The 12729-nt window shown below is 37.9% G+C and overlaps 1 protein-coding gene across 6 annotated transcripts in view; it reads right to left on the bottom strand.

Annotated features, from left to right (window-relative positions):
* CFAP91 (cilia and flagella associated protein 91) overlaps positions 1-12729 on the bottom strand; it is a 109798-nt gene that overhangs the window by 89793 nt on the left and 7276 nt on the right. For all 6 annotated transcript variants that reach the window (XM_079305470.1, XM_079305471.1, XM_079305469.1 and 3 more), the window contains exons 6-11: positions 11665-11846; positions 10805-10982; positions 10304-10461; positions 9882-10061; positions 9589-9731; positions 3284-3400 (exon numbers count right to left, since the gene is read on the bottom strand). In XM_079305470.1, the coding sequence (XP_079161596.1) occupies positions 3284-3400; positions 9589-9731; positions 9882-10061; positions 10304-10461; positions 10805-10982; positions 11665-11846 (958 nt within the window). The remainder of the gene's footprint in view (positions 1-3283; positions 3401-9588; positions 9732-9881; positions 10062-10303; positions 10462-10804; positions 10983-11664; positions 11847-12729) is intronic.

Below are 12729 nucleotides of genomic sequence, written 5' to 3'. Positions count from 1 at the left end.
GTAAATTTAAAACTCAGGAAGTGATAGTTTGGAAGTAAAATTAACCACAGTTCATTGTGATTTGTCTGAGAACTTTACTGGCCTGTGTTATTGATACCAACTTTTAAGAATGATGGAGCATGGTGGGAAAGGGAACATGACCACAGAAGGTAAAAAAAGAGCTTATTTTAAATAGACAAAGTGGATGAAGCACAGGTAGCAGCATTTTTTCTAGGTGAGGAGTTTTCCAGTTTGGAGTTAACAGTAGGAAAAGGAAAGAGTCTATTAGGTGCCTGGGAAAGATAAAAAGAAATCTTAAAAATGGAAGCATGGTTTTTTTAATGAAGAATTTCTGAGGTCTGCACTGACGTGGTATTTAAGAAGGGCTAGAAAAACTGGAAGAGTGTGGGATGAGAGAAGCTATGTGGGCTTGAATCATAGTTATCTGTTTTTTCTTAGGTGTTGAATTGAGTTTTCCAAATGCAAAAGGAAGCATTCCTGCTTTTCCACACCAGCACCCAGGAGGAGCAATGCAGAACTAGCAAGAGGACTTGTGATTTGGTATATTCTTCTTCTCTGGAAAGAAGGGATCAATTTCCAGTCCCAGAGAGCTAAACTCTGTCACATCAACTGGCTACAGTGTGAAATCCCTTCAGGATAGTTTTGGATATGGTAATGGAACACATACTGGTAAGCCAAACTGCTTGGTGTGATATTAACTAAGATTAGGTTTGAATTTTTATGATGAGTATTTTTCTGTACTTCTGTTTTTGAATATTGAAAATGATGCCTTAGCAAATGTAATCATCAGCTTGTCCATCTGCCTGCTACAGACCTGCAGGAAAGAATGAGGGGAAATGAAAAGCTTATCATGCCCTGCAGAAACAAAAGGAAAATTAAGGATGTAGAAGAATGTATGAGAGGGCTGCAAACTAGAAGAGGCTGGAAGAAAGTCATAAAGTAATGAAGGAAGAATTCAGAGGTGCTCTGTGAGTTTGCTGTGGTTATTAAGTCCATTAGAAACGACTGGCGGAGAGATACTGAGGATGCTTTTAGTAGTGCCTCCATTCTCTCCCTTTTCTTCTGACACAGTTTCTTTCCAAGACTTTCAGTTCCAGACGGAAGCACTTAGCAGTTGGTTCTCATATGGGCATGTGGCAGGAAGAGAAGTATTAACAACAGGTAAGAGCCTTGTCTTCACTGCTCCTCACAGTCACCTGGTACGAGAATCCTTACTTGGATTTGGCAAGGCAGGAGATGTTAGTACTGCTCTTCAGTGGCTCAAGTGGTCTGATTTTACAGATGAAGCTCCACCAGAGAGCTCCATCTTTTATGTGCTCACACAATTCTTGAAAATAAACCAAATGGTGACAAAATTAATAAAGATGGAATTCTGTTGTATTGGAATTCTTAAAGAAACCCCAACTATAATCTGTAAACACACTCAAGAATGTCTAAAAGTGGTAGAAAAAAATTTCTGATTTCTTCACGTTACCTCAGAGTACTGAAAAACCTGCCAAACTGGTAAACCTAAACAGTGTAAACCCACACTGCAATATAGTATCTAATGCTCAGAAGTTGGTAAAGCTGTGGAAAGCTTTCTCTAAGGAAATAAGAAATTCTTGTTCAAGTCATCTTAAAATAGACTGCATAAAACATAGAATATCACACTATGCAGAGTTATTTCTCCAATGCTCTAGGCACCATTTTTTGTTCAGGTTTTAGTTGTCTTCTTTAAAAAGCCAAGCAGCTAATATTTGCTATAAAGCTGTTGATTGCAAAGGCACATCAGTCTTGAAAGGCAAAGAGTCACAAGTGTTAAAGTCCATGCTTAAGTTTTGGTATACAGTCCCAAACAGAAGCAGAAGATGCTCCCCAGGGTCCCAGCAGGACTGACATTGCTGCGGCAGCTTCAATCTTCTTTGGGTGATGATGATGGTGGCAAGAGAGCAGAAACAAAAGCAAAAGGCAAAGTGAAGCACACAAGTGAAGTCTCTCTCCCATGCATAGGTTTTTATATAGAAACTTCCCAACAAGCTTAAAGACACAAACTCAAGCCACTACTTCTTAACCTATTAGAATTCTAGTTTCTTAGCATGCCAGGTTACGTATAAACTATGCATGTGGTCTATCTTGTTCTATCTGAAAAATGTAAGCAATATTCTTACTATAGTTTAATTATGTCTAAAACTATGTTCCTGGAGCCTCCACAGAAACACTAGTATCTAGGACTATGTTTTTCAACCTTCACTAGAACTCACACTGCTACTCTGGCATCTGAGACCTTTTATCCACTAAAAGCACTTAAAGCTTACTTTTAATTATTTGCTCACTTATTCTAAAACTTAAACTTGCACCTCTACTTTATGTGTGAGTGGCTTAACATATTTCAATCCATCCAAAGGTTTTTATTCAATCACTGCACTCTGATTTCTCTCTGAATTCTTCAGAGAGACTCTTGATTTACAGATTCCAATAATATTGCACACAGGAACACAGCAGCACAGATGATCTAATAAGACTTTCTCTCTTCACTTTCAGAATTGTGTGTCTCTTAAATTTACACATTTAAATTGTAATTCTGTCTGATTGTTAGTACATAGTGAAAACAGTGTTAGCAAGAAGACAACACAGTCCACTGGGGCAACCAGCTCTTAAGTATCTTACTTTAACAAAGGAAAGGAAGCTGCAGTTCCCCTAAAAAGTAATTTTTCGTACAGCATATCACGCCCACCATGACACATCATTACTGATGTTTCAATCTTTGCAGGAGAATCATTATCTGTGAACTGGTGCATGCTCATCAAACACTGCATCCTGCATGATGACAAAGAGCTTCACTCCAGAAAATTAATTAAGTGCTTGCTCAGTGCTAAGCAGCCAATGTCTCTCTGACTTCAATAAGTCTAAATTTAATTGCCTCACTGGATTATGACAGTGTTGTCAGATCAGAAGGTTGAAAGCTACTGAATAATAATGATAATAGTAATAATAATAATAGTTAGAATAATGAAGATGATGATGCCTTTTTCTTCCCCAGGAACAAGGCAATAACATGTCTACCAATTTATGTCTTTATAAAATAAAGTTTACTTAAGTATTTGGCCAACAGATCCTGTAAATTCTTTTCAAATCTTTGGCTGCTAATATCCTTACAGAATAAAAACTAAAAGAGTCTTAAGAAATAATGATGGCTATTTTTAATATGGATTCACACTTTCATTCCTTGGGCATTCCTTTAACAACTGCGTAGGAAACAATCAGGGATCAACAGGAGAAAAAGTGCTAAAACCAGTTCACTTACAATTGATGTTTTTTCCAGGATTAAAGTGGGTGGCTTAGGAACAGGGCTTTCTGCTTTTTCAGGGACAGGGGGAGGCTTCTTAGGCTCCCTGACTTTATTCTTCTTCTCCAGTAGTGACTGCAAAAGACATTCAATTTAATAAGAGCATGGGTAGACAGAACAACACAACAATGCCAGTCCTCTAGATGTTGACTGTTGCTGACACACTGACTAAGGGAGCTGAAAGCTTTGCAGACTTGTGGCTTCTATTTCTTACTGCACATCAGCTGAAAAACTGAGTATGGTCGGCAGATGAGCATATTGGTTGGTCAGAAGACATTGATGGGAATGTCAAAATCGTATACAAGAAGGAAAAGAGTTATTTTACTGTATTTACAACTAAGTCATCAGCATTTGTGAGTCACCTAAAATTAATGTAAAATGGGTATGAACTTTAATTCTCAAATAATTAATTTTCTAAGAATGCTCAACTCTTTGTCTTTAATGCTAGGTAATGCTTGTTACTGTGGTTTGGAAATGTTACGCAGTCAGGAGATTTTATGAAGGGGTCACTTGAAGAGGGTACTGTCACTATTCTGTGACAGTGAAATGTAATGTAATTCTGTGACAGTGAAATATGATAGGCTATTACTACACAAGATTGAATCAAATTACCCCTTTCTGGCAAAATGTGTTTTGGAACTCTGCTCTGCTCATCTTCAAGCACCCAGAACCCACAGCAACTGTGCAGGTGGACTGGGGAAACTGTCATGTCCAAAAACTTCCTTATACCAAGAAATGTAAAAGCCCATTAAGTGTGGGTTTATCTTTCTTGCAGCTGATTGGTGGCAGATGGCACGCTTTGTCACAGAGTAGCGTGGAAGTGCCACCACAGCTTCAGCTTTTTCAAGACATTTTCAAACTGTTTAAACAGCCCAAGTCCTGCCAATTTCCCACTGCCATCTCCTTAGAATTAGATACTCAGATAAGCATTTCCAACTGCATGACAATGCTTGCCTGCTGCAGGACATCACACTTCGTCTTGCAAAGAAAGGGAAGGGCGTATATCCATTTAAAGCTTCTTCAGAACTATAATCCTACTACTGTATGGGTTGGATCTTTAGCTTTAATTATTGAAAGGTCATATTCCAGCAAGGGAAAGTGTGCCTTTTCCTTTTTCCACTCTCTCTCTTTCAAATGTTCAAATACAGTATTTCCAGGGAGAGAAATCAAAAGAAAAACTTTAGAAAAAGGTTCAGATGCTGAATGTGTCTCTCCAGTAACAGGAAACTGATGGCATTTGCACAGAATTTAATTGTGAAATTAATGAAGTTTCAAAACTCCAGTAGTCATTGTACAAAAACCCTCTTCACATGTAGGATCTGATCTTTCAGATCAGGATAATTAATTGCTCCAGGAAAGGAGAGAGGTTTCTAAGTGGAGGGGATACAATACTTTATTATTGAAAGCTTCTTACACAGTCCATGTTAAATAATGCAAGAATCAGAGTCTATAAACTGCTTTTCAGTCATGTAAAATGGTTATAGCTCAAAAATGTTGAGACATTTTCTGAACTACATTTTGTATGTAAAGAGCTTAGAGATCTTTAGCATGAAGATTATAACAATGCTGGCTATGATTCATAAGGAGATTTGCATGGCAGGGCAAGGGAAGCAGAAAGAAAAAGCTGCTGTACTTGTGAGTCTTTGGAAAACAATGGCTATTATGTTTATTAGTACAATCTCACTTTCATAAGAATTTTTCTAATAAAACTGTGGCCTCCAAAAATGTTTCCTGCTAACCAGAATAACAAAATATAAACAGACTAACAACTTTTAAAGACAGAAAAATCTATTATTAATTTGGACAAGATGGAATCTTTATTAATGTAGATTTGAGATATATTGCAGATCTTGGAAGCAGCTTTATGTTTTCATATCAGCACTATCTAGTGCCTGCTTGGTTATCTTTACTAAGTAAAAAAAAAAAAAAAAAAAAAAAGCTTACCATTTGCTTTCTCTAATCCAATGCTATAAATTGTTTCAAGATTTTAACGTAAGAAAATCAAAAGAAAACACAGGGGTTTTATTTAACTGGTTCTGCCTAACTTAACAAGTGCTCATTTTTGGAAATGGGAACACCAGGACTCAAGAATCACTACAAAAGTACTTGATTTTAAAAGATAAAAGTGCTAAATTTCTAAACAACCTACAACAAATGCTAAGGCCTACATATCATACTTCAGTTTTCCTGATATAGACTACATTCCTTTATTCAGGTAGTAGGTTTAGAGTCAAGGTAGGATCTGATTGGATTGGACAGTGAAAGAATATAAATCATCCCTTTTCTATGTTCCTGGAAAATGCAGTGAACAGCAAATGGTACTCATGCTTTTCACCATACACCTTGGCTTCTCAGCCAGCTTCTGAGAGAAGCAGAATCCCTGAGAGGGTAATGACTTAAGGAGCAATTCTCCATTCAAAGAAATAATTCAATCCATTCTTTAGATTCCTCCCTTATCTTCTCTGCAATGCTCTCCATTCCACAAGATCCTAGGTATATTTGACTAACGTGTACAGCATGAAGTATACAGTCAAAGTTCTCTTTCTTCCTTTTTGCTCGCAAGCGATAATTGTGGAATTACAGAATCACAGAATCAATGAGGTTGGAAAAAATCTCTGAGATCATGACTTAACACCACCAACCTATGACTGAACACCACCATGGCAAACAGATCATGGCACTGAGTCTTTTTTTCATGTCCAGTCTTTCTTTAAACACCTCCAGGGACCGTCACTCCACCATCTCCCTGTGCAGCCCATTCCAATGTCTAACCTGCGAAGAAATCCCTCCTAATTCCAATCTAAACCTCCCCCGGTGCAGTTTAAGACTGTGCCCTCTTGTTCTGCCACTGGTTGCCTGGGAGAAGAGGCCAGCCTCCAACTGGCTACAGCCACCTTTGAGGGAGGATCATCAAGGACAGGCTGCCAACCTGCTTAGCAGTGCAGCATGGCTGCTGCATCTTGGCTGATCAAGACTGACACAAAAGCTCTCAGATGTCTGAGCATGAGCCAAGTAACACTCTGTGGTGATCTCTTCGTGAAGAAATAACTGCTTAAACTGCCTTTCCTGCACTTTGAAACTGGCAGCAGTTTTCTGCAGAGACATTCTTGGCCCCCCTACTTCTCTACTTCTTTCCAGCAACTGGATAAAGGAAAACAGACATGATGAGAATTGTACTTAATGCTGAGAAGTTTCTGATTCTGAGCTCATCTTGATCCAACACTTTGAAACTACCTGATACTTCATCCCTCTTGAGTCACCAAAGCATAGGGAGTCTGCCTGAAGTCATGTATTGTTCTGCACTGGGATGTCTTTTACCAGTTCCTCCACTCCCTGGTGTACTTACCTCATTGCATTGAATCCCTGCAGTAGTTATTTCTATTGGTGTGGTATGTCCTTAACACCTTGGATTTTCATATTAAGCTGTCTATAAAATGGCTCACTTGCATTCCTTAAAGCAGTGTTATCTGTGCTGGCTAGGAACTACCTTTCTTTGTCCTTTTACTTATTTGGCTTAAGATAAAGACTTTCGTTTTTACTGTAAATTTTCTGTCACTCCTGTTTCTCCCATTTTCTCTTATTTTAGAGAATTATACAAAAATTACTGAGTGTACATAACACTTCTGCAAAAGGATTCAGGATGGACCTAAAAGAAGTCTGTTTCTAAAATCATTTATTTTTGGCTTAGTTTCATGTCTGAAAAAGCAGCTCTCATTCTTAGGAGGATACAGATCCTTTTTGTAGTTACTTGGATTATTGCTTATCCCTTCTAAAATGCTTTAAGCTTAGGAATACCTTCAATATAACAAACAAAAAGGAATATAATGAGGAGAACTCACCCATCTTTCCTCATGTTTGGCCAGAAAAGCAAGCCTTGGAAACTTCCTTTATTAAAACTAACTACTTCTGAGGCCAATATCTAGCATTCCTCCTATATTTGTCACTTGCTTCCAGATAATCCAGGAAAAATGTTTAAAAACTCGTTGTAGAGCCAGATCTTCATGTACTCTCTGAATTTTCTAGGATGCCACTTTATTTCTAGGATTATGGAAGAGTATTTATAGATTAAGTGGGCTACAAGAGGACTAAAACAAAGCTTTAAAATAGAAAAAACTGATCTGGCCACTCAGCTATAGAAATAAGGCAAAGCAACACAGTGCCCTTGTAAGATGATCCCTAATTACCTGCTTTAAACTTCTTTTCTACTGTGTGTGATGGGAGGTTCGTTGACACAATTGGTACTGCTTATTCCAAGTGGTAAGAGAGCTTCTCTCAGAGAAGATTTTCCTAAATTCTATTAATGAAGTACTCTGTATGCTTTACTGGTCTGTTTTTGACACTCCAGCAGCACTTTGAGGTGGACCTTTCAGCAAGACTCTGCCAAGACAGAACATGCTGTAGCCATCAAACTTCAGAAGCAGAAGCAGAAGCCTCTGATGGGAGAAATGGCCAGGAACAACACTACAAAGCTCAAGAGCTAATTAGGGCAGTCATTTCTTGATTCTCTGAACAGAAAGTTTGTTTAGATGTAACAATGCCTGAGGCAGACTGGGTGTTTCACAGTGTCAGTACTTCCTGCCTGTCTGGACCAACCAGTCTGGTGTCTAATTCTGTATATCAAAAAGCAGCGGTTAAATTTTGCTGCATTGCTGCAATTTTGCTACATAATGGATTTATTTTATAATTTTTACCTGCAAGGAAACGTTTTGTGGTTTTAAAAGAATATTAATTTGGCATTTTTGTGATGGGGGAATGAGTATTACTTATGTTAGCCTCTCAGTTGCTATAAATCAATGCAGACCAAGTGATCCACACCAATTTAAGAAAGAAAATGTGCAGAACTGTCTGCATTTGTTCTGCATTCCATCTTCCTTTGTCTACCAGGTTTTATTTAAGAGACATTACTGTGTGAGCAGCCAGCATTTGGCTGCTCAGACTTCTCTGTGGCTACAGTTTGAACACTTCACCACAGTCTTTCAAACCATGAGGAGTATTTTAAACAAACAGAATACAATTGTTGTAACTGGAATTCAACTCCAAAAGCTTGGACTAAAATTCTGCTGACAATGAGAACCATGTTATGATGCAGATTACACAATTACTTCTTGAATTTTATGCAAACCCACCCAAACTCAAATCCCTTCACTACTTCTGTGTCTTTAAAACTACAAATTTTGTCCTCACTCTTTAATGATTCCTAAAGCACTCAAGATTTTCTTTGAAAATTTTCTTTCTGGATAATAATGAGATGCAATATTTCTTCCTTACAAGATCCAGCAAAATTTAAATTTGAGATAATATGATTGATTTTTTAGAGCAAGATTTCCATTTAAAATTCAGGAATAGCACGTTACTATCTGCTTTGAAATTATTATTACATTACACTAAACCAAAAGATAGATAGATAGATAGATAGACAGACAGACAGACAGACAGAAGTGAAAGTTGCCAAGCTTTACAAATTAGAGTCACTATTTTCCAAAGATACAGTAGGCAGCCAAGAGTATTGCTGGTTTTATATGAAGGTAACCCTCAGCAGCATCACAAGAAGTGTACTTAAAAGTACATGTAATTTAAAGATATTGTGATTGCAGATGCAAATGAGGAATTCTTTCCTTGGTGGTTAATTGTTTATATGGACACCTCATCTGCATGAACAGTTGTGATAAATTAAGATATGCAAAATGCTGCTAGCATGTTTGTAAATCAGATGTTGTTCTTAGGGAACAACAGTGATATGTATCCACCATGGTGACCTGATTTTATGAGTGGGATCATTTTAATCATGCTTTGCTGCAGATGTTTTTTACAATATGTACTTCAAATTTACTTTTAGAATTATGTACAGAATTTTTAGAATATTAACCCAGATTCGCTTCCTTAATTATTGGAAGCTTGACAGTGTAGCCAGTAATGTACCATAAAACAGAACAACGAGAATGAGAAAAGGGTGAGAATTTCAAGGTGACATAATATGTTCCAATCCAAATACCTTATCTGTAGGAAGACAGATTTGTTTGTGCCTGTTTTCTATAGGACTAGAGCAGAAGCAGGAGTGAGAGTACTGATGGGCTGAGTATCAGAGCAGCACTGGTCAAACATACAACAGTCTGCATGTATGATCCATTCTGTCCTAGAAACTGTTTTACAAAATAAGAGTTCAGCACAGGAAATTGGGAACAAATTTACACATCTTCCCAATTGCACTTATGAGCAGCTCAAATCTAAGAGGAATTGATGTACTGCTGGATGCAGCTTCATACCTGGTGAACTTGTGCCAGGACTGCCTCTAGTCTTCCCGACCTTCTAATATAGCCAGTCTTAGTGATAGTGCATTTAGGTTTTGGAGCTTTTATCTTGAGTTGGGAGACAGAATGCTGGACAGATTTTTCCAGTTCACACAATCCTAAGATTATAATACAAAGAAAGATTATAATGCATACAAGGACTTTAATACAAACAATGATTAAGTAGTGAAGTGATGGGGGAGAAACTTGAATTTTGTTAATATCTCAAGTAAGTATTTCCCACAACTAAGTCTTCCAAAATGCCTTACCTGCAACAGTGTTAAGATAGAAGTTTTTTACCACACAGTAGTCAGAATTGTCAGGGAAAAAACCAGTTCGAGACAAAGGAGCGTATGTTTGTGATGAAAAGTCATTATATTCTTTGATGATATCTCGTCTCTCCAGCTTTCCCATCCAATTCTTCCTCTTAGCTATCAGTTTCCTGAGCACTGGAAAGGAAATACAAATATGAGATGGTTCACACAAATAGTTCTATAAAAGCTGTATCTTTGTAAATTCACAAGATCTTTTGCTAGATAACATAAAAACACAACAGACCAAATGCTGACCATGCACTTTGATATTGTGGATGCAACCCATTTCATTTTGAATAGATGGTAACCTTGTGAAAATATAAATGGCTTGTCTGAAAACTATCTCATAATCCTCTCTTCCTGTCTTTCGGACTTACTCAGTGCACAGTCACACTGAATCTTTCTTATTTTCTCTTCTTTAGCCTTCTGATGATTTTGCCAGTGCTTATACAAGCGCATGGCATCCAGCTCATCCTGATTCTCCTCTCGCCTCTGCAGCAGCTTCTTAAAGACTTCCATTTGAACCTTCTGCAATCTGCAAGAAAAGAAAAGGTCAGGGAGTATTAAGTATACTCTGCAGTGTTCTATACTATGCTGTTCACCATCAAATCCTACATCAAATCACCTTTACAGATAGCTCATATTGCATATCTCATATTCAATCTTTCATTTTAAAAAGGGAATTAAGCACTGGTAAACTGTATCGTGGTAGCAGACCTGTAGATTAAATCTAAGAAAAGCATCCCTTCCCAAAATCAGAGTATTTTAAAAGAAACAGAAGGCTTGTTGTACCCTTCAGCCAATCCCCTAAACCTTCTTGCTCCTCCTCTATTCAGTCAATAATTAAAAGAAATTAAAGAATACAATTGGACTCCTACTTATCCATTTCCTCTTCTCTATAGGCCCACTCCTTCCTTTCCATAGCCTCCATCATCTTCAACCTCTTTGCAACATTTGAGGGACTGTCCATGGGTGGCAGTGCTGCTTCCCAAGCGTGTTTTTCCCGGATGCGGTCAATAATCTCCATCTCAGCTTGTCCTGCTGGCAGCCCCTGACCTTTCAGGAACAAGAAGCATTAGCTCTTTGGGAGATTAGCAAATCCTACAAATAGCCACCACCAAAAAGTATGAGAGGGCTGGATGAGCATAGGCCCATGTGTTAAACAAAAGCAGAACTGTCAAAAGCCAAAAGGAAATACTTCTAAGGCCAGTGAGATTCTACAGTATGAGGCATAGTAGGACCTGCAGTTGCTACAGTTCAGTGCACATTAACACTGGCATTTCAGGCTGCAAAGGGAGAAAAGCTTTTTTAGGAAGATACTTTTGGAGAATGAGCATTTTCTTTGGCATGTGCAGCATTCATCATCATTAGAGGTGAGATGCTGGGAGATGAGGACCACAGGTATATTCCAGGGCAGCAGTCTTCATACCACTTTCAAACAATATTCGACTCAGAGCAGCTGAAGAACAGTGGGTAAATGGAAAAACTGCTCCTAGCTCACATTTATGAAACATGACCTTTTTATATTGAATTGTCTTCAAAACTCTTCATTAAATGCCCCAGAATGGCACCATTAAGTAGGGAAATATCATAATTATTTTAGAAAAAGTTAAAATTGCCCAAATGCCCACAAAAAAGGACCACCACAGCTGGCAATATACTTGACATTGAAAAGTAAAGAACTTCCTACAAAAGAGGCAATATGATTATTATAATTTATCTTACTTTCACAACTCACCCCAAGTGAGTGTAGCAAGTGTCAGAATTTCAGGGACTGAGCCACTGCGAACTATATATTCAGGGGAAAAGGGATCTGTCTGTGCTTCGCCATCCCTGTAATCCGTCTCGGTCCCCAGAGTTCGGAACATGAGGCCAAAGACCTGGCTGTCTCCTGCAGCTGACTGAACATGTGACTCTGTCCTAAAAACAGGTGCAAGATGGAAGATTGGTCACATGCATTAAAAAAAACTCCAAGCAAGCTCCAGAAACACATCAGACAAAGGTGGGAGTCTTAAATGTGTTTCAGTTTATCTTAACATTACTCCTATTGATGTTAACTCCATTATCTTTAGCAAAAGCAGACAGAAGTTACACCGAGTCTGAAATACCCTCCTTAAGTAAATAATCCAGAAATCTTGTAGTTTCAGTCCTCATGATTACTGCATACAAATCTTCCCTATGTATCCATTCTAAGGCGTTGCCTTTAATGGACACAAAATCATTGAAGTAACACGAAGTAGGACTGTTTCATTTAGTTTACATGTTTTTCTTTCCAACAACTCCAGAAGAAAAATTTAATTCTGATATAAGCACATACAGTTTCCACTAACTCTACTAGGAACAGAATTTTATTATGTGACCTCAGAATTTGATTCTGCTGAAAACTGCATTAGACTACATCATGGATGGTCTACATCTCTGAGCATTACACCTATCACTGAGATTGTAAAAAAAAAAAAAGATTTTCCAACATTATTGCTCTACTACACAATCTTCTTTCCAATGCTATCTGTTCCAGAATTCAGAGACACCTAGCTTTCTGTTTCAAGTCTCTGTTTCAGTCTTAACACACTAAAGACACATCCTTTATTCACAAAGCACTACTTATATACTGCAAGCAAGTTCTGAAACGGTTCATCACCTGCTTCCTCTAGAATTCTCAATGATGAGAACAGCACTTTGCCTCTTAACAAGCTTTTCCTGTTGGTTCATTATGAAAAATTGTGGTCACCAGCTAAACAGTTTCCTGATCTTTTTCTGTTGAGATGTTACCTCTTACAACAGTAATTTTCCACAAGTCACT

The sequence above is a fragment of the Erithacus rubecula genome (genome assembly GCF_903797595.1).
Source record: "Erithacus rubecula genome assembly, chromosome: 1".
In the NCBI taxonomy this organism is placed as follows: Eukaryota; Metazoa; Chordata; class Aves; order Passeriformes; family Muscicapidae; genus Erithacus; species Erithacus rubecula.
Note: the sequence above shows the minus strand (reverse complement) of the source record. Positions and strands in the feature narration are given on the sequence as shown.